General features: G+C 51.7%; 1 protein-coding gene across 5 annotated transcripts in view; it reads right to left on the reverse strand.

The window, feature by feature from the left end:
* Positions 1 to 26,610, reverse strand: part of AP2A2 (adaptor related protein complex 2 subunit alpha 2) — a 64,472-nt gene that overhangs the window by 25,374 nt on the left and 12,488 nt on the right. For 3 of the 5 annotated variants that reach the window (XM_027090293.1, XM_027090295.1, XM_027090294.1), the window contains exons 2-5: positions 13,875 to 13,943; positions 5,375 to 5,517; positions 3,809 to 4,002; positions 209 to 338 (exon numbers count right to left, since the gene is read on the reverse strand). In XM_027090293.1, coding sequence (XP_026946094.1) covers positions 209 to 338; positions 3,809 to 4,002; positions 5,375 to 5,517; positions 13,875 to 13,943 — 536 coding nt within the window. Of the gene's footprint in view, positions 1 to 208; positions 339 to 3,808; positions 4,003 to 5,374; positions 5,518 to 13,874; positions 13,944 to 14,581; positions 14,652 to 26,610 lie in introns of those variants that run through there. The other 2 variants (XM_027090296.1, XM_027090297.1) reach the window with 2 other exon arrangements.

The raw sequence follows: 26,610 nt of genomic DNA on the forward strand, positions 1-26,610 counted from the left end.
CTGCCCCGCGGGAGGGGCCGCGCGCTGGCCCAGAGGCACCTGCCCCGCGGGAGGGGCCGCGCTGGCCCAGAGGCACCTGCCCCGCGGGAGGGGCCGCGCCGGCCCAGAGGCACCTGCCCCGCGGGAGGGGCTGCCCCGCGGGAGGGGCCGCGCTGGCCCAGAGGCACCTGCCCCGCGGGAGGGGCCGCGCCGGCCCAGAGGCACCTACCAAGTGCTGGTCGTTGAGCAGGTGCACCACGCGGGACGTCCAGTCGCCCATGGGGACGAGGTCGGGAGACGTCCTGTACAAGCGCAGCAGGCACAGGGCGGCGCTCTGCTTCACGCTGTCCATGGTGTCTCTGCAAGACAGACAGCAGTCACTCCTGGGCACAGCGGCGAGCCCGGCCCAGAGCCCACGGACAACACCCCAGTCACCACAGAAGCAGAGGTGCACCCGTGCGGGGGCTGGAGGGACACTCGGGACAAGGCCGCGTCAAGCTCTCCACGCAACAAGCTCAGGCCCACCTCTCGCGATGGGTCTGGTGGGGACCACGCCTGCACGGCGACAGACAGCCGTCCGCTCGAGGGGCCACCTCCACGGACGTCGCCCCGAACACGGTGTACGGGAAGGGGTCCTGCCACCGCTAACCTGCTCCTCGCCGAAGCAGCAATTCCCAAGTGCTGTGCACAACCTCAGCTACGCAGGCTGACAGCTAACGTTCCAATAACTAATAACTGAATTACAGTATTTTTTTTCATTTCTTTTTTAGTTATTTTTATTTTTGGCTGTGTTGGGTCTTTGTTGCTGCGCGCAGACTTTCTCTGGTTTCGGAGAGCGGGGGCTACCCTTCATTGCAGTGTGCTGGCTTCTTATTGTGGTGGCTTCTCTTGTTGCGGAGCATGGGCTCTAGGTGTGCGGGCTTCAGTAGTTGTGACAAGTGGGCTCAGTAGTTGTGGCTCGTGGGCTCTAGAGCACAGGCTCAGTAGTTGCGGTGCACAGGCTTAGTTGCTCCATGGCATGTGGGATCTTCCCGGACCAGGGCTCAAACCCGTGTCCCCTGCATTGGCAGGCGGATTCTTAACCACTACGCCACCAGGGAAGCCCCCAATAGCAGTATTTTTTAAGCTCACTTAATAACAGAGTCCAAAGGGGAGAGTATCAGAGAGCCTTGCACGGCCATGGCGCCCCGTGTCCACCTAGAGATCTCCTCCCCTACACACCCGGCGGGCGCCTAGGGAACAACCGCAGCTACGCTGGGCAAGGGGCATCTGGAGGGTTCCTGTCCTGGTTTTCGTGCTGACCGAGGACAGAGACGGTCCCAACGCTGTTTACCCCTCCTCCTCCCAGACCCTAGCCAAACGCTGCCATGCAGCCGGGCAAGCAGCAGGCCCACCGAGGAGCGTTCCAGAGGAGGCCATCAGAACACGTCTGAGAAGAACTGTCCACGCCCCCTAAGTGCTGACAGAAGCAGTGGGGTTCCCGTTCCGTGGAGGGAAGAGCAGGGTTTGGGGGCTGTCATTACCATTTACCTCCTTTTAGCTTTTTTGTTCCTAAATAACTCCCAACGGATATGACAAACCCCTAAACTACCCCCCATTCCATGCCAAAGAAAAATTACTTCAGTAAAAATTTCTCTCTTGGATGTAAACCCTCCGGGGAGCAGGGGCAGACACCTGTCCCTCTCTCTGGCCCCGCGCCGCGTGCTCCAGGAGCGGCGGGCAGCGGCAACCTCCAGGCCTCGCGGCCTCCTGGGTGTCTGCCGTCTGCGCCCACACACTGCGGCTGAAAGAAGCCGGCCGGTTTCTACTGCGGGGTCTACCAGCTGGCAGCCCACCCTACCCGTACAGCCGCTGCTGGTGGGAACACCGGAGGACGGTGCGAAGCAAGGAGACCGCTGCCCCGAGCTTCAACTCTGTCTCCAGTCAAGGCCCAGAGCTCAGTCCCGGCCTGGAGGGCGCCCCATCGTCCCTCCCTCCCCGACCTCCCAGCTCTGCCCCGCCGCCCTCAGCCTTGCAGCTCCATGCCCAGGCACCTCCGTCCCCACAACTCCACTTTGAGTCTATTTGGTCGCTGGATTTCAAGCGTTGGTCATTTGTTTCAAGGAGGGCTCGCAGGTCCACACAACCTGAGCTTCTGGGGCGAGAGCGGCTGCCTGTGATGCTGACACTGAGAGAACGAGGCCGGCTCCCCGCACACCCCTCAGCAATCTTCCTGCTGCAGGCTCTCTTCTCCACCTTGGGCACCGCCCCTCCAGGCTGTGTCTCAGCACACACCCTTCTGTGTCCTTTCAACCTGCAGTGCAATCCACCCTTTACTTCAGGGAAGTGTTCTGGAATTATCTGAACACTTTCAGAGATTACCTCTGTTTCACATTCCACTCATCCAACAGGTATTTATTGAGCGCTTACTATATACCAGGCATTGTCAAAATGCTAGAAAGAAGGCAACAGTCACAGTGAGCCAAAGCTCTGATCCCGGGGAACTTGCTTCTGAAAGCAGAGACCGGCAACCCGCAGCCAGGTTAGCTGTGCACCGGGCAGGGGCGGGGCTGCACGAGGGGGTCAGGACCCTGAGGCACAGCTGCCTCCTGACTGGCTCCAACCTCCAGCCCCACCTGCCCCTCTGGCCCACTCTGATCATACCACGTCTTTCTCCCACCTCGGTGACTTAATTCTCAGGGCACCCGCCATGTTCTCTGCGTCTTCCGGTTCACAGGTGTGTAACGGTGTCACCTTGGTTCTCCACGTGCTTCCAATCAGCTCTGCCACCCCTCCCCTGTGCTCGTGCTACTGTGCGTCCACCGCCTCTGAGCTCTCACATTCGGGACCGCTTTTTCCATCAGGCAGTTCCGTGACCTCTCTTCCAGCCTGGCTCCTCCGTCTGCCTCTGGTGTGACACCCCGGTGGCACTCCTCCAGGCCTGCAGCCACACACCCGACACTCCCCGGGCCTGTGGCCACCCTGCCACTGCACTGCTTCTTGCTCACGGCCAAGGTGCTCCGTCCTGCACAGCTGCCACCTCGGGCTGATCATTCTCTGTGCACCGTAGGGGGTATAGCTGCATGCCTGGGCTCCACCCATGAGATGCCAGGAAAACACCCTTTGTGGTGACAACCAAACATGCTGGGGCAACACCACTCATTGAGAACCAGGCGTCTACACCCACGTGCTCTGGTGAGGTGTGGGTGCGCTCCCGACAGCCTCCCAGCCTCTCCACTGCGCTGTCTGAGGGTCGTTCCCACTCCCCCGCGGCCCCGTCCCCCACGGCCCCACCCCCCGCGGCCAGAGGAGCTGGAGTTGCCGAGTCCTGCTCCACCTGCTCGCTGGTTGTCCCACAGAACCCAGTCCCCTGAGTCCTGACGAGCCCCCTGGGCTGGGACCCTATTCAGCCAGCCGTGCTGCCCGGGTGTGGGCTCTGTGTCACCTTCGCAAGGTGCAGCGTGTCCTGGAACAGGAGGGGGGCCCGCCTCCGCCATGCCCCGTGGCCCAGCCCGGCACAGCGCTGTTGGAAACTCTTCCAGACCTGCCTGCTCAGCCCCACTCAGCTCCCCTCCAGATTGGAGAGGGTGGGGGTGTGGGGTGCTGGGAAGTCTCAGGATTGGGGTGTGTGAACGCTTCTGCGAAAGGGCGAGAAGGGGCCCCGTGCCCGCAGGACGGCCGCGCTCCCTCTGCCTGGACGGAAGGTTCACCTGGCCTCCCCGTCTCCCCACCACGTGAGACGTGAGATGGGGAGGTTAGCTCACTCCATAAATCCTTCAACAGTCACACAGCTGATCTGTTTAACGTGAGAGGTGGCCACACTCTCAGCAGCAGGGCACCGGACACATACCCGGCTACGAGGATTTTAGGGATCTCCCCCGCGAACGCCTCGGCCATCTCCCGGCTGCCCACGTTGGCGATGCAGTGCAGGGCCAGGCCCGTGAAGGTGGGGTTGCGGCTGCCCAAGTCGTTCTTGACGGCGTTGTTGACCAGGCGGATCAGCTCCGAGTTGGAGTTCACCAGCACCGAGATGAACAGGTAGCCCTGGGTTCCAGAGGGGCGAGAGAGCACAGCGCTCGTGACAAGCCGAGTGCCTCGGACACCAGGCAGACCTCGGACACCTCGGCCGCCAGCAAGCCCCAGCACCATCTCATCTGCTCGGGGCGCTGCGGCCGTCAGGCCACGGAGGACCAGCTGCCTTCTGCTGAAAATGCCAGTCTGTCCCCGGATTCCGCTGTGAACGATTCTGTGGGACGAACCTAAGAGGCACTGTCCCCAGCGGCATCAGACACCTTGGTGCCCCCATCCCACTCACCCATCCATGGGCACCTGTGCTCAGCACGGCCTGAACAGGATGGAAAGGCCCCACCTCAGCTGGAACGGGGCCACTACGGCGATTTCCAGCAACCCGGCTGACTGCCGCTGTCCCCTCTCTCCACTCTGTCTCCAGGCCCCAGCTTCCGCTTACCACCAGGCCAAACTCCAGCCCCTTGTCACCCCCGCTGTCCACGCCCTCCCACGCAGGGACACGCTGACCTCTCAGCCCCCGTCGGTCTCAGGAGGAGCTCACCGCCTTCCCTTCCGCGTACGCGCCTTGACTGGGTGCTGCGGCTCTGTCTGCCCTGGCCCCCGGTGCACCCCTTGGCCTCAGTCTCAGCTCAGGATGCCCCCCGGAAGCCCTCCCTATTAGCCACCCGCTTCTCAGGGTCTGGAGGGTTCTACACGCCTCTTTCACTGGGCACTGCCCACAGCTCTATTCTCTGTGTACAGGGCTGTCTGATGCCATCTCCCCCCTGGAACAGAGCAGGGTCCACATCTGCTTATGGTCGTAAGTCCCCAGGGACCCCCAGCACACTGCTGGGTCCGTGGCAGACACTCGATAAATTCCTGTTGAGTAAATACCAATACTTAACAGAACTCCTGGGGCATCTAGGGTATTTTTTCACTTTCTGTAAGTTAAATTTTTGGACAAGAGGAAAATGTTATTTTGTAACACTCAAGAAAACACACAAATCAGGTTACTCCAAGAGAATGCAGGGCTACAATTACAAAGCCTGGGGTGGGCAGGGCCCAGGCACTGGGCCAGCTGGGAGCAAGGCGAGGCCCGCCACCTGCGCTTGGCTCTTAAACCATGTGGGTGTGTGGGGCCTGGTTCAGAAACAGGCAGTGGCCGCAAGGGCCACTGGGTGAACTCATCTGTGACACGCGTCAGCAAGGCACTGAGGGGAAGGAAACGCTCTTCCCTGCCCTCTAAGGCGGACCCATGGGAAACGGCACCCCTCGCGTCGAACGGGGGTTTGGTGCAGCTCCCACCGGAAGCCACGGGAAATCCCCAGACTAGATGGAAGGTGCAGAGAAAGAGCAGGACACTAAACGACCACCTGATGGGAAGAACCCCCCGCCCCCGCGCACTCACGATCTGCTTCTCGGTGTATCTGTTGGAGCTGAGCAGGTTCACGGCCTCCATGTGCCCGAAGTCGATGTCGTGGCCCAGCAGGAAGATGAAGAGCAGCTTGCACACATACTTCTTCTTGCTGTAGCCATCCAGGGCCTTGTCGCCTGCGGAAAGGAGGCGGGGGCAGGGCAGAAACAAGACAGCGGGACGTGAGGGGCCGGCCTCCAGGAGGCCAGTGTCGTGAGTGCGCGGTGTTGCTAAACCAGGCGCTGCACGTTGGAATCCTAATGTCTGGCTTCCCTGACAAAACAGAAGCCGGAACCCCTGCCTTCCCAGGACGGCCCCAGGGCCTCGTTCCCACCGGCCACAACCTTGCCAGGGCCGCCCTGTCTTAACCAGCAACTTAATCTTTTAAACATGTTTACTAATTTAGGCAGGTGAACACATTCTAAATAATCTTTCATTACACCCAGTTTTAGAACAAATCACCCACCCTAAAAGTCACACATAAAAGGACCAGAAGGGCTTCTGTGTCTTCACCCTAATCACAGCGTGACTACGCCTCTCACAGGAGATCACAGCAAGGCACCTTCAAGACGTGTCGCTGGCAGAGTATAAGATGCCATTTTAAAAAGGACCACTAAACCCTGCCATTTTAAATACCAGAGGTTCTTATTTCCCCTGAGAAGTGTAAAACGCTCCTTAGCAGATTACAAAGATGACAGCCAGAAAGGCTGCCGTCTTCCGAGCTGGGCATCACAGTGACGCCACTGCCACACTGTCAAGGGCCAGACATGGGAGCCAGGAAGACAATGACAGCAACGCTCCTCATGGTACGGGGTCAGGTCACTCGTGCTCCAGGGACAAGCGCTGGCCAGCATCAAAGCGCTGTCTAGAAGAAAGAGGCACCCCACTGATTCCCCAGGGTGACAGTGATCACGAGTCGGCCAGCCAGCTGGACACCTGGCACTGGGGAGCTCTGAGAAACCCTCCCTCCTTCTGAGCAGCAGACTGGCATATGATTCAATGACCAAACAACATAATGTCAGACCAGGTCTGGCTCCCACCCCCACCCCCACTCGCTCATCTGCCCGCTGCACCCGAGGAGCCCAGCTCTGTCACTTCCTGGCTGGGACCCGTCCCCGTCTCCGTGGGAGAGCATCTGCAGACACAGGACACGCAGCCCACGGCAAGCAGCAGCCCCCGTCTCCTACCCACCCGGCCACCCCTCAAGAACCAGCCTGAATTCCATCACCTCTGAAAGCCTCCTTTGACAAGCAAGCCAAGAGGGCCGCCCCCTCCTCTCACCCCCTGGAGAGTGGTCCCTGCCACTCAGAGCCCAGGGAACAGCCGGCCAGACTGCGTGCTGGATGCGGCCTGGAGGCCAAAGGGGCTCTTTCTCTGCTGCTTCAGGACATGGACCCAGCGTCCCTCCCACAGCCCTGCCCAACGCTGGGAGACTTACAGACGCACACACTTGAAAGCCAAGCACACAAGAAGGTGAGGGCCACAGCGCAGGCAAGAACAGTCAAGGGTCTCGGCCCCGGTGCTGCCGTGACACGGGATAAGAGCCAGTGTCTCTAGGGAAACGCGTCTGAGCCCTGGTGACCGAATCCTTCTGGAGGACTTTTAACTGTGATCCTTTTTCACCCTTTCTCTCACTGAGACTGGCGTTCAACCCTGACCCCAACCCTCAACGAGTATCTTCTTATGTTCAAAGAAGTAAAAAGACTAAGATGCCAAGGATGGACAAGGAGGGCGCCCCTGTCGTCTTCTGGAGCTCAGTTAAAGCACGCCGCGGGCTGTGAGATGCTTCAGAACTGCTGGCACCAGGGTATTAACTCTTCCCTCCCCAGCATCCCCACAGACCTGGGGTGTCTTCTTCATTCTCATAGCACTTAACTGAATTCAATTGTTAAAAAAGGGAAACGCAGATTAAAACCACAGTCAGGTGTCACTGCACACCCACTAGAAACACCAAGATTTAAAAGATTAACCATACCACGTGCTGGTAAGAACGTGGAGGGACTGGGAACTCACACACGGCTGGCGGGGGCACAAAATGATGCAGCCACTCTGGAAAACGTGTGGCAGGTTCTTAAAAGGTTAAACATCCACCTTCCACGTGGCCCGGCCACTCCATCCCCAGGTACCTTCCCAATGGGAACGACACCAGGCGTCCACACAAGTCCCGCACACCAGGACTCACAGCAGCTCCACGCCTAGCCGACAGCACAGGAACAAACCCAGATGCCCACCCTGGTGAGCCAGCGCACCGTGAGGCAACCCACCACGACGCGGGCAAACCCCAAACGCAAACGTAAGTCACAGCAAGCAGACACCAGAGGCCTCACACTGCCTGATTCCCTTCATGTGAAATTTCTAGGAAGAGCAGAAGTGCGGTGACAGAAGGAAGACCAGGGGCTGCTGGGGGCTGGGAAGGGTGTTAGGTGCAAAGGGACACGAGGGAACATTTTGGGGGGTGGGAATGTTCTCTGTTGTGTCTGTGGGGGTGGGTGCACGAACACGTGCATTTTTGCCAAAATTCAAAGCGCACGCTTAAAACAAGTGAACTTTATTGTGAGCAAATTGTATCTCAGAAAACCAATTTTTTAAAAATTACTCTGTCAAAACATCCCAGGAAAAAAAGAAGAGCAAAAGATGAAAGAAGACGGGCAAGGGGCTTCCCTGGTGGCGCAGTGGTTAAGGATCCACCTGCCAATGAAGGAGACACGGGTTCGAGCCCTGGTCTGGGAGGATCCCACATGCCGCGAAGCAGCTGGGCCTGTGCGCCACAACTACCGAGCCTGCGCTCTAGAGCCCGCGAGCCACAACTACTGAGCCCATGAGCCGCAACTACTGAAGCCCGCACGCCTAGAGCCCGTGCTCCGCAACAAGAGGAACCACCTCAATGAGAAGCCCACGCACTGCAGAAAAGAGTGGCCCCCACTCGCCACAACTAAAGAAAGCCTGTGCGCAGCAACGAAGACCCAACGCAGCCAAAACTAAATAAATAAATTTATTTTAAAAAAAAAAAAGAACACGGGCAAAATGACGGCAAGTGGTAAAGCCAGGTGACGGCCGCCAGGCGGGGAAGGGAACAGCGCCCCCCCATACGTATACGTTCGCGTTCCCTCGATCAAATGGGGTGGCTTTTTCAAGTCTTTCTTTACCTGTAAAAACATACATTCTTTACAGAAACGCTTTTTATTCATCTTTCTACCGCTGGCACCTGGGATTGAGTGAGCGCCCAGCAGTGAATGAGCAAATGAGCGTGTGTTACCTGGTAAACCTCCGAAGGCCACCAGCCAGAAGACATTTTCCCACCTCTGGGCAGGACAACACAACAGCTGTTTTCTAGAGGTTCCAAGGTTGAGGGCAGGCCCACTGCAGCCCTAACGGCCTCCCATTCGGTGGCTTCCACAAGCAGGCTGGCGGGTGTGCAGGGCAGGGCAGGGTGGGCGCCCCACCTCCAAGGGGCTCTGGGCCTGCCCGGGGAGACGAGCTTAGGCGAGAAGGCGGCGCCACGCCCTCCCTCAGTGGTCGACAGCGCGCGCGAGGGCACGGCCCGGCTCTGTCAAGGGCAAGGCTTTCACACGGGCACTGCCCTGAGGCCCCGGGCCCCGCCCAAGCATCACCACCTCTGTGTGTCTGCCGCCAAGGACTCCACCAGACGCCATGGCCACCGGCAGCCTGTACACTCACCTGCACGCCCACCTCACCTTTCCTCCATCTGCGTCCAGGACCATTTGTCTCTGGTCCGAAGCACATCCTTTAGACTCTCCTTCAGCACAGGACTTCTAATGGGAAACTCTCCTTTTTTGTCTGGCAAAGGTCTTTTTTAGCTTCATTCTTTTTTTTCTTCTTTTTCTTTTGCAGTACGCGGGCCTCTCACTGTTGTGGCCTCTCCCGTTGCGGAGCACAGGCTCCGGACACGCAGGCTCAGCAGCCATGGCTCACGGGCCCAGCTGCTCCGCGGCATGTGGGATCTTCCCGGACCGAGGCATGAACCCGTGTCCCCTGCATCAGCAGGTGGACTTTCAACCACTGCGCCACCAGGGAAGCCCCTTAGCTTCATTCTTAAAGGACATTGTTAGCCAGCTGCTACTGTCCAGCACTTTGGGACCATCCTCCACTCCGCTGCCCCTCGTCCCTGTGACAAGTCGGCTTCCACAAGGACCCTGTGAAGACGGCCCATCTCTTCCCCCTCTGGCAACTTCAAAGATTTCCTGTCTTGGGTTTCTGCATTTTCACAATAGTGTGTCTAGGTGTAGATTTCATCTTATTTATTTATCGTAACTGTGTTTATTGAGTCTGAGGTTTAGTGCATTTCATGAATTCTGGAAAGTTCTGTCACACCAGCTCCCCGTTCCTCCCAGGAGGTCACTTAACCCTGCAGGCCTTTGAACCGCACGCCTGTGTCTCTCACCCACCCTGCTGCTTTGCATTCAGGACGGGCTGTTTCCTTACCCATCTTTCAGAACGTGCCTGTGGCTATATCCACCCGAGTTCTTCATTTTAGTTCTGCATCTTTCGGTTCTAGAATTTCCATTTGGTCTTATTTCAAAATCTGCTATGTCACTTTTTATACTTCCCAAGCTTCCCACTGAAATTTTCAAGTTCGTCTTTTATTTCTTTAAAAACAGTAAACCTAGTTCTTCATTGTCATCTGAATCTGGTCTCGGAGGCCTCTGTGATTCTGTTTCTGTTTTCTCTGCTGGTTCTCGCTGTGCAGTCTTGATTCTTTGTGTGCCTGATGATCTGTGACTAGGTGCTGGACAACATCCTTGAGAAGTTACCTGGAGGAATCACTCAGCCTGTGATGGTAACCTCTTCCTCCAGAGGACTGCGTGTGAAGTCCCGCTGCAGGCCTGGGGCAGGACGGGCTCACTCCCGGGTCACTCCTGCCCTAAGGGCAGCCACCTTTAGGGCCTCAGTTTAAAATGGAAGAAGGCCTCACACTGGAGGCTCTGGGATGACCCTCCTCCTAGACCCCAGCTGCTCAACCTCAGCACTGGGCCTCCTCAGGCCAGGGGGTTCTGGGGGGCTCTCCTCTGTGCAGTGGGGTGTCCGGCGGCCTCCCTGGCCTCCACCCACTAGATGGCAGTAGCACGCCCATCCCCAGTCCCGATGGCCTTTGTCCCCTGGGGGCAAAATCACCCTGACTGACAACCGCCCCTCTAGACACTGAAGGTCACCCAAACCAGGCTCTGTTTCAGGGCTGCTCCTCTGGGGTTAGCAAACTCCCTCCCGGCACAGAGAGATGAGTGCTCTGCTTGCTTTCATGGGCCAGGAGTTCTCTTCTCTTCTTGCTCTATGATGCTTTCAAGATTTTTTTAATACTGTGTCTCTTTTTAAGCCGCTTCCAGTGGAAGAGTTGGTTGAGATGTGCGCTAGCCGATGTGGCGGCTTCGGCCACATGGGGCTACTGAGTACTTGGCCTGCACTGGTCTGAACTGAATGTGTTCCACGTGGGACGTTCCAAAGACTGGGCATGAAAAACATGTAAAACATCTCAATAACATTTGCTACTGACTACATGCTGCAATGATAATATTTTAGGTACACTAAATCAAATAAAATATATTAAATTTAGCTTCATCTGCTTCTTCTTACTCTTTTTTAACGTGGCTACCAGCAAACTGAGAATTCAGCACGTGCCTGCGTTTCCGGTGGACAGCACAGATGGAGAAGTGCAAGTGCAGCCCCCAGAGCACATACTCCTGAGAACAAGGAGTAGGTTTTCCCTTGTCTGCTGCCACTCAGGGCACACACGCTCCATAAATGCTAACTGGTTAACAGAGAAGAGCGAGCCTCCTTCCCTACCCAGAAGGGCTCAGCTGAGACAGGCTCGGGGGCAGAAGAAACTACAGAAGTCTTGTTTGTCCCCAAATATTTAAAGACAGTTTGAAGATTCACCCTCTTCTAACCACATGGTGAACATCTCTTAGGCACTGCGTTCCTCCCCAGGAATGCGCCTGTGTTTCCACACACACGCACACAGTTGCAGCAGCAGACATCATCCGCCCCTTCGACGAAGGCCTGGAGGTGCCAGGAGTGGGTCAGCTCTGTCGGGGTCAGGATCTGCCTTCCTCGGCTTACGAGCCATGGCCAAGCGACGTCCCCAGCCCATGCCAGACCCTCTACCAGACAGTCTGCACTCCGAAGCTCCCTCGAGGGCTAGTGACAACGCTGACGGACCAACACCTCTATCTGCGGCCTCCTCTGCCCCCAGCCAACCTGCTTCCTCTGTTTATAATCCGCGGTGTCACTCTCTAGTCGATCTTCTGTCCTCCAACCCCATCACAGGGTCTGCTTCACAGAGAACCCAGCCTGAGGCCATCAGCACCCCATTTAAAGGTGCAGAGGGGTAAGTCACTCAACAGGGTAACCCAGCTAGTAACTGGCTGTCAGAGCAAGTGCGAGCTGGGGGTAGTCAGGGCAGCCTAGCTCTCATCACCACATTATACGCTCCCTTTTAGGAAGTAGTGGACGTTCCAGACCCCTCATCAGAGAAGATATACAGACGGCAAATGAACACATGAAAGAATGCTCCACATCACGTGTCATCAGGGAAACACATATGATAAAATAGTAACGAGATACCTCTACACACTATCGCAGCAGCTCAGATCCAGACACTGACAACACCAAATGCAGTGAGGACGTGGGGCACAGGGACCCTCACCCGGCTCCGGTGGGGATGCGGATGGTGCAGCCACTGTGGGGGACAACTGGGCGGTTTCTTACAAAACTACACATACCCTCACCATGTGATGGGCAATCACGCTCCTTGGTATTTACCCAAAGGAGCTGAAAACTTATGTCCACACTAAAACCTGCACACTGATGTTTTTAGCAATTTTATTCATAATTGCCAAAACTTGAAAACAACCAAGACGTCCTTCAATAGGTGGATGGATAAAGAAACTGGTACATTGGACGGTGGCATATTATCCAGCTAAAAAGAAATGAGCTGTCAGGCCACTAAAAGACATGAAGGAACCTTAAATGTGTATAACTAAGTGAAAGAAGGCAACGGGGAAAGGCCATATAACCATATGCTTCGAACTCTATGACATTCTGGAAAAGGCAAAACTACCACGACAGTAAAGAGATTAGTGGTTGCCAGGGGTCGAAGGGAGGGAGAGATGAATAGGAGAGCAAAGAGGATCCTTAGGGCAGTGAAAGCGCTCTGTGTGAGACTACAACGCTGGGCACTGTCAGCATACATACGTCCGTCCACACGCACAGAATGCACAACAAGAATGAACCCTAACGTGAGGTATCGATTTGGGCTGACGATGACGTGCCCATGCAGGTTCACTGTGACCAATGAACCGCTCTGGTAGGGAAGCAGATAATGGGGAGGCTGTGCCTGTGTGGGGACAGGACGGGTACAAGAAATCTCTGTACCTTCCTCTCAGTTTTGCTGGGAACCTAAAACTGCTCTACAAAAAGTTAAGTCTAAATTTTAAAAAAATTTTTAAGCAATGAAAGTTATAGACAACCCCTCACATACACACACACACACACACACACACACACACACACACACACACACACACAAATACATATAACCAAACCATTTCACATACAATTTCAGAGTTTCACAGACCTTAGCGGATCCTTGGGCCTGGTTAACAGTAAATCATAGTACCTTCCGAGGGCTCAGCAGGGGATATATGTTGGTAACAACTCAAATTCCACGAGTGTTCGCATCATCTGATCACACAGGACGTCCATTCTCAAACCCTGAAAAAGCTCCGACCCCAGGAAATCCTGTCTTCTGCTGCCCCCAGTTCCCTGGGTCTCGGTCCTGGCTCCCTCCTCTACTCATTTTTTCTGGGCAATTTCAGCCACTCCCGTGGCTAATGTCTGCTCAGAGACTTGAACGAGGTCTCAAATCTGTGAAACTCAACTGAAAAATTAAGGCTTAAGGGATTAACCGGTCTTTCATAAACATGTCCCGCGACTGAAAATCTACCCTTGACAATTCCTCCAAATGAGGATGCTCAGGGGAGGTGTCCGCCCCAAAACCTGGCTCGCAGAGAGGCTGTCTCCCTGAGTGGATTAGACAACATGGTGCGTTATTCACTAACGCAGAGGAAGACACGTCCACGTTGGAAGAGCTCAGGTGACCGTGCAGGACTTCTACGCAGAGCAGTTCCCCACCCGAGACGCACACTCTGCATCAGGTCCACTGACTCACGTGCTCCTGCACCCTGTGGAGCAGAGTCCAGGGCCGGGGGTGGGGAGACAGCTGCTCTAGACAAGCATCCTTCCAGCTCCAGGAAAAGGCTGGTCACAGGAGGGGACCCGCTATCTGATCAATTCTACACAAACCATCAAACGACTCCAGAATAACCACTGGCTTGACTTTAAACACCAACAAAGCCAGGACAGTAACTGCACTGAGACCTTAACTTTGGTTTGAAGTGAAAAAAAATAAAGATGAGATTAAGTCCCTACTTTATAAAATTCACAAAAGAACATCTCATGACAAAGATTAAACACTTACCTTTAAACTTTGATCTAATGTTTGCCAGCTCTTTGTTTATTCTCTTTATTTCTGCTTCTTTACTTTTGCCTAAAAAAAGAGAACACAAATGCATCTTGCTTTAACTGATCTCTAAACAAACACCCACTCCCTAACGAAACTGACACATCAGAATTAAATGCAGAATCAGGGCTCTTAGGAGCGCAAGGAAAGAAGCAGCCGGCCTCCACCTGAAGCCAGGCAGGAGGTGGGTGAGGCAGAAGCCGGGCTCTGACACAGTCTGGTGCGGCTGCTCCCGATCAGGACCCGCAAGTCCACGAAGCCCCCGGGAGAGAGGGGAGTTGCCACCCCACATCACATGTTTAGCTCTGCCTTTTCGCCACCGTCCTGGACCTGGAAACTCTCAAAGCAGTGCTAGCTATCATCATCAGCTAGTAGTTTACTCCTAAAATTGACTTTTACTGCCACAGATAATTTTAAAAATTATAAAGGTTTAACTACTGTAGGCTTCGAATTTTCTTTCTTTATGAAATGCACCAACCTACAAAATCTGATAGGTCCACTTTTACAATATCCAATGAAGTTTGGGAATCATCCAATATATTAAAAAAGGATGGAAGGTACATTAAAGAAATACATGACGGTCCCACTTCGCCTACATCCTGCATCTAGTGCAAAATCGGCCTTCCTTCAACAAGCGTCGGCATGTGCGTTCAGCTTCAGTCCACCTTGACTAGGTGTGGAAACAGGCCTAGAGAGCAGAGACGATGTTTCCAGGGCCACACATCTTAACAAGTACTGTAAAAATATAAGAAGCTGTTCGTCACACAGGGCAGGTGAGTTGTAAGTTCACACTTGAGTAAATTTCCATCGCTTCTGGAAAGCAGGAATTAAGTTCACTATTAAAGGCCCTCCCCAGGCTAGTCCCTGGCTCGGTGACTCTATTCCCAGGCGAAGGAAAGGCTGCCACAGCAACCACCCGCACTGGAGCACTGCCAGGCTGGGGCCTCACAGGTGCCCACACGCTGGGCTCACCAGGCCGTCCTGCAGACTCGCTGCCCACCCGCCCAGCCTCCGTCACTGCCACTCTCGGAGCTTATCTCACCTCGCAGTGAGGCAGCCTCCCACTCCCCAGGGCACTCCCACAACACCAGTTATCTTTCACGACTAACTCGCTAATAAACAGGGTTTAACATCTGCCTGAGTGTAATGGAACCCTCCTTTGAGCCACTCCTACCCTAGAAAGCCCCTGGCCCAGACAGGGCACAGAGGCAGGCTACCCCCCACATGCTGTTCAAGGTGCCAGGACTTAGGTTAAAACAACACATCCTGCCCTCAGGAGCGGCCGTTCCAAGTGGGGGGGAGGGGGGGTTGCAGAACTTTAACAAAACAAGCCCAGCAGGCGGATCTGGGGAACCAGGGGGGATCAGGGGGTTAGGGAGGGGATCCTGACCCTCCTTCTCAGCCCTGAGTGCACTGCGGGGAGGCAGCTCCCAGCTGTGCCAGCTTCCCCATCTGGAAGAGGTGCCCCGAGAACCCAAGGGGGCACCACGTAGAGCAGCGGGCCGGATGCCCCGGAGCGGTGGGTTAAGGGCAAATTTTTTCTTAAGTTTTCCTGAAAAAGTAACACCTTTGCTGAAGTAGGCTTTTCTGACCTGACTGAAAGGGCCACGAAAACAAGGTCATGGGCACCTTCTGCCCACAGCCTGGCTTGAGTGTGGACAGAGCACGGCACACAGGAGGGCCCACGTGTGTGTGCAAGTGTGCATGCCCGCGTGTACGCATTTGTGTGCGCGTGTGCTTCTCACAAGGGTGCAGGAACCTGTGTGTCTGTGCTGCTCTCCGGTACTCGCACTTTGCTCTACCCGTCCAAGCCCAAGGGAAACAGAGACCCCTGCATGGCAGGAACTTGTGTTGTTCAGAGTCAAGACGGGTCAGAACCAGAGCAGAAATCATAAAAAGATTAGGAGGTACTGGATAGGGGGCAACATGCTAAACAAACTACGGGGATCTATAGCTACTACCCCAGACAGGTAGATCACAAAATAAAACCAAAAGCATGTAGTTTGGAGTTTAGGTGTAGCCAGCAGAAGAAACAGAAGCGAATGGATGAGCTGCACTCCCTCTGGGCAACAAGACCGAGGCTGGGGTGAGAAGCTAGGGCTTTCCAGCCAAAGCTGTTTTAAAATCAGCCAATTTATAGCAAACACACACACACTTGTTTCAATCAGGGGAGGTCAGGCTCCCCCAGAGGAGAGGCACAGGGGTCCAAGGACAAAAGCAGACTCTGATTCACTCTGCAACCAAGGGGAAATTACTCCGCATCTCTGAGCACAGTTCCCTCAAAAGGGAAACTACTAAAAGCCACAAGACCTCACAGCAATACACCTGGGCAAGGGGAGGTAGAAGGGAGAGCCCCAAACAGACCCGGGGGACTACACGGGGCGGAGCGTGACCGGGGGCTGGCACAGTGACGAGGGACAGGGAGGGCCACAGAGACCGGTGGACAGGGCCCAGGAAAGCCTGGAAGCACCGCCTGGTGAAGACGGTGGAGAAGGGAGTCTGTGCGACAGGAAAGCCACCTTGGACCTTGCCCCCCAACCCTGCCGCAGCCCAGAGGACGAACTCCACGTAAGACAAGCAAGTTACACTCCACACAGAGACGACAAGGAAGGGGAGAAAGAGTAAAACAACAACCGGCAGACAGGCAGCGCACAGACCACAGCAACACTGGAGCCTCTATCTCCAAACAAGCTGGAGAACAGTAAGAAAAACAGGGAAGACACTTAAAAACCCACAGAAAAACTCAGACGTTAGTTAAGAGAAACCAGGTAAATTAGAAATTTAAAAAATCATTTCAAAAATGGAGAATAAGAGGGACTTCCCTTGTGGTCCAATGGTTAGGACTCTGCGCTCTCACTACTAAGGGCCCAGGTTCAATCCCTGGTCGGAGAACTAAGATCCCACAAGTTGCGTGGCACATCCAAAAAAAAACAAAAATGAGGAATAAGAAACAGAAGGAGGGCTCCCCTGGTGGCTCAGTCATTAAGAATCCACCTGCCAATGCAGGGGACACGGGTTCGAGCCCTGGTCCGGGAAGATCCCACATGCCGCAGAGCAACTAAGCCCATGCACCACAACTACTGAACCTGCGCTCTAGAGCTCGCGAGCCACAACTACTGAGCCCGTGTGCCACAACTACTGAAGCCCACGTGCCTAGAGCCTGTGCTCCACAACAAGAGAAGCCACCGCAATGAGAAGCCCGCACACAAGAGTAGCCCCCGCTCGCCACAGCTAGAGAAAAAACCCGCGTGCAGCAACGAAGACCCAATGCAGCCAAAAATAAATAAATTTTTAAAATAAATAAATTAAGAAACGGAACAGAAGAACAAATATACACAACAGAGGTCTGGAGAGAAACAGAAGATGAAAAAAATGAAAAGAAACAAAATTAGTTAAAGCAAAAAGAAATGAATAAAGAGATAAAGGATACAGGAGAAAGTAGCAAATACTGAAAATGGACAAAGATGCAGCATATGGGCAGTAGGAGTCCCTGAGGAAGACAGCCAACTGGGCAGTGGAACGGCCTAAAGCGCATCATTTGAAAATGCTTTCCTGAAATTAAACAAAGTAAATAAAAGATTTAAAACCACATAAAAAACCACACCACATACCTGGGAATACCGACCCCAAATAACACACACCAAAACATATTCTAATAAAACCACTGGATTTTAAAGAAAAAAAAAAAAAATCCTGGGAATTCCCTGGCAGTCCAGTGGTTAGGACTCTGCACTCTCACTGCCAAGGTCCAGGTTCAATCCCTGGACGGGGATCTAAGATCCCACAAGCCACACAGCACGGCCAAAAAAAAAAGAAAAAAAGAAGAAGAAGAAAAAAATCTTTTGAACACCTGGGGAAAAAAGCAGCTGATACAAGGAAGAAAATCAGATTTCCTCAGACCTCAGACTCGTGCAGGCTCAGGTGTGGGCTGGACACCTGGTCCACTGACTGGACCATGCCTGAGTGCCTCATCACACAGGGGAAACAAGACCTCGGGGGCCAAGGACACAAGCCCACAAACGCTGGCCCTCGCTGGCTGGTGGTGGTGCTTCCACCCGACGGGGCGAGGCTGTGCCTGAGCAGCAGCCCTGGGAACACCCTTGGGAATTGCTCCGGTTCCCACACTCCTGTCCAAGGTGAGGCTTTAAAGAAAGTCGAGTATGGCCGTGGAGGACTGACACCACACACAGATCAACGCGTTCAAATCAAACTTATGCCCGAAATTTACCGAACTGCCATCCTCCTCCAGGTGGTGAGGACACCTGGGAGAAACGCACGCGCTGGGGCCCTGGGGGCCTTCCCCACCCCCAGTTCATGCTCACTCAAGCTGCACTTCCCTCCCGACAGAAGCCCAGCCACCCCACACTGCTGGCAGCAGATGTAGCGATAAATCCGATCTTTCTAGATGCAGAATCAGCTCTGGGAGAACGGGAGAGGTCACTGCCCTGCCCTGACTTCTGAAGCCCATTCTAACAGGGTGAAGCATCAGCCAGCGTAGCTCGGACGCGGTGACAAGCCTCGCCATGCCTGTAGCTTGATCTCTGTTCCACAGTGAAGAGGTTCTGGTCTCTGCCACCCTGCGCTGTCTCCACCTAAAACGCAGCAGGTTTGTCAGCCACAGAAAATACCAAGCTTCTAACAGGCAATTCCCACAGTGGATGTCGGCGCTCTGGTAGCTAATGAGTAACCTAGACTGTCCCACAACCACTGCCAAAAACAAGCTACAATTTGCGTCCAGTAAATAGCAAAGAACACACTCTAGGGGGACAAGCTTTGAAAAAAGCCCTTGGATTTCTAGAATTACCGCCCCTGGTCGTTCTTCCGGAATAACATGCTGGTTGACGATTTCTTCTTGCCTGCAAGCTGAGCTCATCAACTGACAGTGCTAGTGTTCTGGGAACAGCCTGATTCCAGACAAAGAGCACAGGGGCCTATCACAGCTTATTATAACTAACACGCCAAACCGCCAAAATCGCACGGCAGGAAGTCTGAAATTTACAATAAAATTTGGTCAAAATAAAGTTTAGTCTCTATATAAAATGATTTCACTGAGTAAGCCAAAAGCTCAAAATTGAGCAAACAAAAGCCTATTTTTGAAGGACGGTATCACTGTTAAAATGATACTGAAGGCGGTCAGCACAGCAGGAAGCAGAGCGAACTCTGGAAGCAAGCCTGCCCTGGAATGCCACTCCATGTGCCCAGGCCAGCAACCTAACCTCGCTGAGCCTCAGTTCTCCTTCGTCACATGAGGCACCACAAAGTGCTGTGATGAGGGCTGCACAGACGACCATCAAAAAGCACACACAGGGCTTCCCTGGTGGCGCAGTGGCTGAGAGTCCGTCTGCCGATGCAGGGGACGCGGGTTCGTGCCCTGGTCCGGGAGGATCCCACATGCTGCGGAGCAACTAAGCCCGTGCGCCACAACCGTGGCTCCCACATCCCGTGAGCCATGGCCGCTGAGCCTGCGCGTCCGGAGCCTGTGCTCCGCAATGGGAGAGGCCACAGTGGTGAGAGGCCCGCGTACCGCAAAAAAAAAAAAAAAAAAAGCACACACAGAGCAGCCCGCCCACGGGAGACCGTCGTGAACGTCATCAGGACTTTTCTCTATGTTTTCTCTTCATTTGTGCACAGGAAGGATGGGCCTCCAAACAGAAAGCCTCAGCAGCAGCAGACTGGAACAAGATTTCAAAGAAATCAAAAGTTGCTATGCCACAGAAGATAAAGCCACGTTGGACCCTGACAAACGTTAACAGGTATATCTTATTTTAACAGCTTTAGTGTGATATAATTCACGTATCAAACCATTCACTCATTTAAAGCATGTAACTCAATGACTTTGAGTATATTCAGAGTTCTGCATCTATCACCACTATCTAATTCTGGAAAATTTTCATCTCCCCCAAAAGAAACACCACACCCAACAGCAGTCATGCACCAACACCTCCCTCCTCAGCCCCTAACCTCCTTTCCACCTCCACAGACTTACCTCCTCTAAACATTTCATATAAATACAATCTTTATATGTTCTTTTGTGATTGGCTTCTTTCACCACCTACAAAAGATAGCGTGATTTTTTTTTTAATATTTATTTATTTATTTGGCTGCGTGGGGTCTTAGTTGCCACATTCGGGGTCTTAGTTGCCACATTCGGGATCTTCATTGCCGTGTGTGGGATCTTTAGTTGTGGCATTCAGGATCTTCAGTTGCGGCATGCGGGATCTAGTTCCCTGTTCAGGGATCGAGCCCGGGCCCCCTGCATTGGGAGCTCGGAGTCTTAACCACTGGACCACCAGGGAATTCCCAATGATTGTTTTCAAGGTAGCATGAATCAGTACCTCATCCCTTTTCTCTGTTGAATAACATCACATTATATGGATATACCATAGTTTGTTATCTGTTCATCACCTGATGAACTGGGGGCTCTTATGAATAATGTTGCTATGAACATTCGTGTGCGAGTCTCTGTGTCAACGCACACTTTCATTTCTCTGGAGTGGACACCTAGGAGCAGAAATGCTGGGTCGTACGACAATTCTATGTCTAACACTGTGAGAACTGATGAGACGTTTTCCCAAAAGGCAGCACCATTTTACGTCACCACTATAAAAGCGCGAGGGTTCCAGTTGCTCCACTTGCTGTTGTCCGTCGCTTTTACTCTAGCCATCCCAGTCAGTGTGTGAAGTGGGATGTCACTGTGGGTTGTTTGGTTTGGTTTTTTTTTGACTGCACCACACAGCTTGCGGGGATCTTAGTTCCCTGACCAGGGATCGAACCCGGGCCCTTAGCAGTGAAAGTGCAGAGTCCTAACCACTGGACCACCAGGGAAGTCCCTGGTGTGTTGTGATTTTATTTTCATTTATTTTTTTAATCTCCCTTGTGTTTTTTCCTTTGACCCACTGGTTATTTAGGAGGGTGTTTGATTTCCACATATTTGTGAATTTCCCAAATTTCCTCCTGTTACTGATTTCTAACTTCATTCCATTGTGGTTGGCGAACACACTTCGTATGATTTCAATCTTTTTAAATTTACTGAGGCTTTTTTTTTATGGCTTAACATACAGTCTATTCTGAAGAATGTTCCATATGCACTTGAGAAAAACGTGTATGTTCTGCACTTGCTGGGTGAAGCAGTCTATAGACGTCTGTTAGGTCTAGTTGACTTAGTGCTGTTCAAGTCTTCTATTCATTGCTGATTTTCTGTCTACTTGTATCTCTTACTGAAAGCAGGGTATTGAAGTCTCCAATTGTTATTGTTGAAGTGTCTATTTCTCCCTTCAATCCTTCATGTATTTTTTTTATTTTTATTTATTTTTGGCTGCGTTGGGTCTTCGTTGCTGTGCGCGGGCTTTCTCTAGTTGCAGCAAGCGGGGGCTACTCTTCATTTCGGTGCACGGGCTTCTCACTGCGGTGGCTTCTCTTCTTGCAGAGCGTGGGCTCTAGGCATGCAGGCTTCAGTAGTTGCGGCACACGGGCTCAGCAGTTGTGGCTCGCGGGCTCTAGAGCGCAGGCTCAGCAGTTGTGGCGCACGGGCTTAGTTGCTCCGCAGCATGTGGGATCTTCCTGGACCAAGGTTCGAACCTGTGTCCCCCGCATTGGCAGGTGGATTCTTAACCACTGCGCCACCAGGGAAGTCCCTCTTCATGTATTTTGCTTCATGTATTTTGAGCTCTGTTATTAGGTATGAATATATTCAGAATTGGGAATTCCCTGGTAGTCCAGTGGGTAGGACTCGGCGCTTTCACTGCCATGGGCCCGGATTCAATCCCTGGTCGGGAAACTAAGATCCCGCAAGTCTTGAGGCTAGGCCAAAAGTAGAAAGAATTGATATATCTTCTTGAGGGCCTGACGCTTTACCACAGTAAAATGTTCTATAACTCTAATAACAATTTTTGTCTTAAAGTCTATTTTGTCTGATACTAGTATAGTCACTCCGCCTCTCTTCTGGTTACTATTTGCAAGGCACATCATTTTTCTTCCTTTCACTAGTATCTATTGTTTGTATCTTTTGATCTATAGTGTCTTTCGAAGAAAGCATTTAGTTGGATCATGTTTTTTTTAATCCATTCTGCCAATCCTGCCTTTTAACTTGAGGGTTTAATCCATTTACATTTAAGTTAGTTTCTGATAAGGTAGGGCTTACATCTGCCACTTTGCTGTTTTCTATATATGTCTTCTGTCATGTTCCTGCATTCTTCCATCACTGTCTTCTTTTGCATTAAGAAGTATTTTTCAGTGCATCATTTCAATTCACTTGTTTCTTTTACTTTTTTTTTTAGTTACTTTCCTAGTAATTGCCTGGGGATTATAATCAACACTTAACTTAAAACAATCTAGCTTGATACAAACTTAATTTTAGGGAATTCCCTGGCAGTCCAGTGGTTAGGACTTGGTGCCTTCACTGCTGTGGCCTGGGTTCAATCCCTGGTCAGGGAACTAAGATCCTGCAAGCCGTGTGGTGCGCCCCAAAAACAAAAGATTTTTTTTCCTTTGTCTTTCAACAGTTTGACTGTGATGTGTCTAAGTACTGATCTCCTTGAGTGTATCCTATTTGGAAGTCATCCTGGATATGTACATTAATGTTTGTCACCAAATTTGGGGAGTTTATGTCTTCAAACATTCTTTCTGCATCTTTCTCCTACTTCTTTCTTTATGGGACTCCAGTTATGGGTATATCAGTACACTTGATGGTGTTCCACAGGTCTCCGAGGCTCTGTTCATTTTTCTTCATGCTTTTTACTTTCTGTTCCTCAGATTGGATCTGTACTTACCTTAACAGAGATCTTAACTTAATTATATTAACAAACCTATTCCCAAATTCACTGATTTCTTTCTTCTATCAGTTCAAATCTACTGCTGAGCCCCTCTAGTGAATTTTTCATTTTTTAATAGTTATTTTATTTTTCATAGTTATTGTATTTTCAACTCCAGAATTTCTATATGGTGTTTTTTAAAAAATAATTTCTACCTTTTTATTGATAGCTTCTACTTGGTGAGATATTCTCATACATTAATTATTTAGACATAGTTTCTTTTAGTTCTTAGAACATACTTATAGTAGCCAATTTAAAGTCCTTGTCTAGTATTATTAAGTCCAACATCTGGACCCTTTCAAGGATAGTTTCTATTGACTACTTTTTTCCTGTGAATAGACCATATTTTCCTGTTTCTTTGTGCATCTCATAAGTTCTTACTGAAAACTAGTATTTCAGGTAATATACTGTGGCAACCCTGGAACTCAGACTGCCCCTTTCCCAGGGGCTGTTATTGCTATAGTTATTTGTTTAGTGACTTTACTGAACTAGTTCTGTAGAGTCTACAATTCCCTATAGTTTACAGTTACTATAAGTCTTTGCTCAGTTAGCTTAGTGGTCAGTTAATGATTGGTCAGGAATTTCTTTAAATGTGTTGAGCTAGTAAGTGTCCCAGACACGGCCAAGGAACTGTGCGAGTGCTGAGGCACGCCTTCGGCACTCAGGGAGCTATAACTCTGCCTTTGCCTTCACTTCTTATTTGTGGAGGGACTCAAGATTAGACAGAGGTGAGAGACTAGGGCCCTCTCAAATCTCTCCTAGGCATATACACAGTCCTGCCTCTGTGCAGCCTTCGAGACCCACAGGAGTCTATCAGAGCTTTCCAAAGCCCCTAAGAGCATGTCATTCTTCGTATCTTTCTTCTAAGATTTTGGCCAGACTCTTGTTTGCCCCCAACTGTGATATTAACTGCCACTGATCATTTGCCACAAAGACACTAAGGGTAATGCTCTTCCCAGTGAGTGAGATGAAATAATGACAGCTCTGCAAATGGGGCTTTTCCAGAAAGCTGCAAGGCCAGTCAAAGAGTAACAACACTCTGAGAAGAGGACTTTTGAGGGGCTTCAAATCTCATCTGTCCCTTCCAATGGCTGCAAGGCTGCTGGTTTTCACAGTTACCATGGCTGCAAGGCTGATGGCTTTCAATGCTACCACAGATCATGGGAGAGGAGAATGACAGTAGGTCAAGTTGGAGGTTCAGCAGTTTTTCCTGAATAAATCTTCCTGAGATTATGTCAATTTCTGGTTCATTTCCAGAGTTCCAACAAAGTTTATTTTGACCATTTTTACCAGTGTTTTCACTGCTTTTATGGAGGAGTAGATTTACAGAGGTCCTCACTCCACCATTCTTACTAAATGGCGTTTCTGCTATACAGTCAAAGCAACTATGAGTAAAGAGTACTTTACCCATTCATCCCTCCTGTCAATTATGATTTCTGTATCTCCAAAATCCACCCCTACCTTTCCACTCCTACTGCCTTGACTCAGACCCTTGCTATCTCCTCTAGACCAGAGCAATCAATCTTTTCCTAACTGGCTTTCCTGCCTTTAAACCTAGTCTAAAATCCATCCTTCGCATTCAAAATTACTATTCTACTAATAAAAAAATAAATTGTACAGTGTCACTCTCCTGTTTAAGATATGTCCGTGGTCCACGTCCCACAGAGGAAGTTCCCCATGATCTGGCTACGGCCTGCTCCTCCCACCTTGTTCTCCTGCCACATCTCCCGACCCACCAGGCACTACTCATTCCAGGAACCACCCACAACGCCTGGAGTGTGTCCCGCTGCCACTCATGTCACTCCGCAGTGTGAAGCATGATGCCCCCCCGTTTCTTGGAGCATCCCCCTACACCCTATCAGCTCAGCATTATCCCATGTTACCCTGCCTGACCACCCTCTCCTGACCGTCTGCAGCGCATCCTGCTGAGCTGATCATCCCTCATTTTCACCATTCATCTCACACACTTACCACTCTGCGTTACAAGGGCTTGAGCTACTCTGAGGAGAGAGATCATGTCTCATTATCTTCAGTGTTTGGCATGTGAGAAGAAAACAGCCACGACCTCTACAATGCGCTACACAGGCCCTGTGACCCCTGTCTCCCCACCTCCAATACCCCCGACCTAACCTTCTACCTAACCTCCTTCTTGGCTCCCTATTGCAGACACACGGCCTCCTACTATTTCCTCCACACACTGGTTGTCTCTCCCCCCAGTGAAGGCCTTTGTATCTGCTGTTCCCTCTATCTAAGATGTACCCCCCAGCCGCAATTTCTACATGACCCAGTGCCTTCAAGTCTTTTGCTCCGCTGTTACCTTTGAAGCAAGGCCGATCCTGGTCACCCTATTTGAAGTTGGAAACCCACAGCCCCAGTGTTCCCCAGCACCTTCTCTCCTTAACTTTTCTCTCTTGTACTTACTGTCTTCGAACATATGATACGATTTTCTTTTTATTGTCTATCTCCATCCGCCAGAATGTAGGCTCCCTAGGAGCAGGCAGCTCTGTGTGTTTTATTCACCACTATAGGCCCTGGCATTTAATGGGTGCTCAACAGCTATCTGGTGAGGAATGCACACCCAGTGTAGAGTGTGCTCAATGGCAGCAGCAGACATCTGAGCACCTGTGCTGAAAACTGCCCCAAGAGCTCTTATGCAGCTGAGCTAGGAAACAACTAGTATTTACTGAGCGCCAGAATTGCCACCAATGCGGGTGACGTCTTCACCTCCAACAGAAAACTCTCTCTTGAGGCCCTCCCTCTCCCTCACATCCATCCATCAAGGAGTCTTGTCCATTTTTCCTCCAGAAAAATACACTATTCTCACCATCTCCACTGCCACCAACGTCTCTTGTATGGACTGTAATAACTTTCACCTTCTGCTCTGGCCTCCTCCGATCTATTTCCTCACAGGAGCCAGGGTGATCTTCATATACAGGTGTACCTGCCACTCACCTGATCCTCTTCAGACGCCTCCTCCAGGACACCCAAGAGGAACTCAGACTTCCTGCCAGGGAAGGGCCTCCAAGGCCCAGCAATCTGGCTCCTTTCTGCTCCTCTCCCTCTCACTCATGATGCTCCAGCTGCACTTGGCTTTTGGGTCCTGAAGCAGAACTAGCCCTAGACTACCGCAAGCCCTTCTCCCCTCAGGACCCAGCTCACATACTGCGTCCTCAGAGAGGCCCTCTATGAATACCCTACCTAAGGCAGTCTCCCTTTCATCCTCCACCATGATGAAGTATATTCTAAAAATATTTGTTTTTATAAGTTTCAGTTCAGGGTTTAAAGTAACTCTTCGGAAAAGTTAGGTATCCAAACTCTCCTGGATTGACTCATCATTACCCATAAAAGAATCCACTGACTTCACCACAGAAACAAATTTCCATTTACTATATTCCACTACCGGCAAGAAACTGCCTCATTAACACAGACCACGTCTATGAAACAAAATCCTATGAGACGCCTATCTCCCCTGCTGTGATTTCTGGGTCTCAGAGCCTTATAACCTGAACCATGAGAAGTAGGCGTGCAGAAGTACAGCCGGCAGTGTTCTGTTAGCGGAGAACAAGGCCCACCCTGCCTGCCTTCCTGAAGGAAGAAGTTAGTGCTACAGAGTCACATGTTCTCTTTAAAGTTCTGCTTAGAAACTCGTGCCAAACAAACTGCATAGTGAGAACCACCCACCCAAATTAATTTAGTAATAAAAGGTATTATTGCTCCACTTAGGCAGTAGAAGGTAAAAGTGCAGAAAGTGAAACTATTCTCTCCCAAGACCTTCCCTCAAGGAGTGGTTAATCCAAAGTAGTATAAATCCAAAGGTTATGAAGGTCTGCATGGTTGGTGTGTGTGTGTGTGTGTGTGTGTGTGTGTGTGTGTGTGTGTGTGTG

This window comes from Aethalodelphis obliquidens, unplaced genomic scaffold (assembly GCF_003676395.1).
Source record: "Aethalodelphis obliquidens isolate GAN/ISIS:26980383/991018 unplaced genomic scaffold, ASM367639v1 scaffold69, whole genome shotgun sequence".
NCBI classification, from domain to species: domain Eukaryota; kingdom Metazoa; phylum Chordata; class Mammalia; order Artiodactyla; family Delphinidae; genus Aethalodelphis; species Aethalodelphis obliquidens.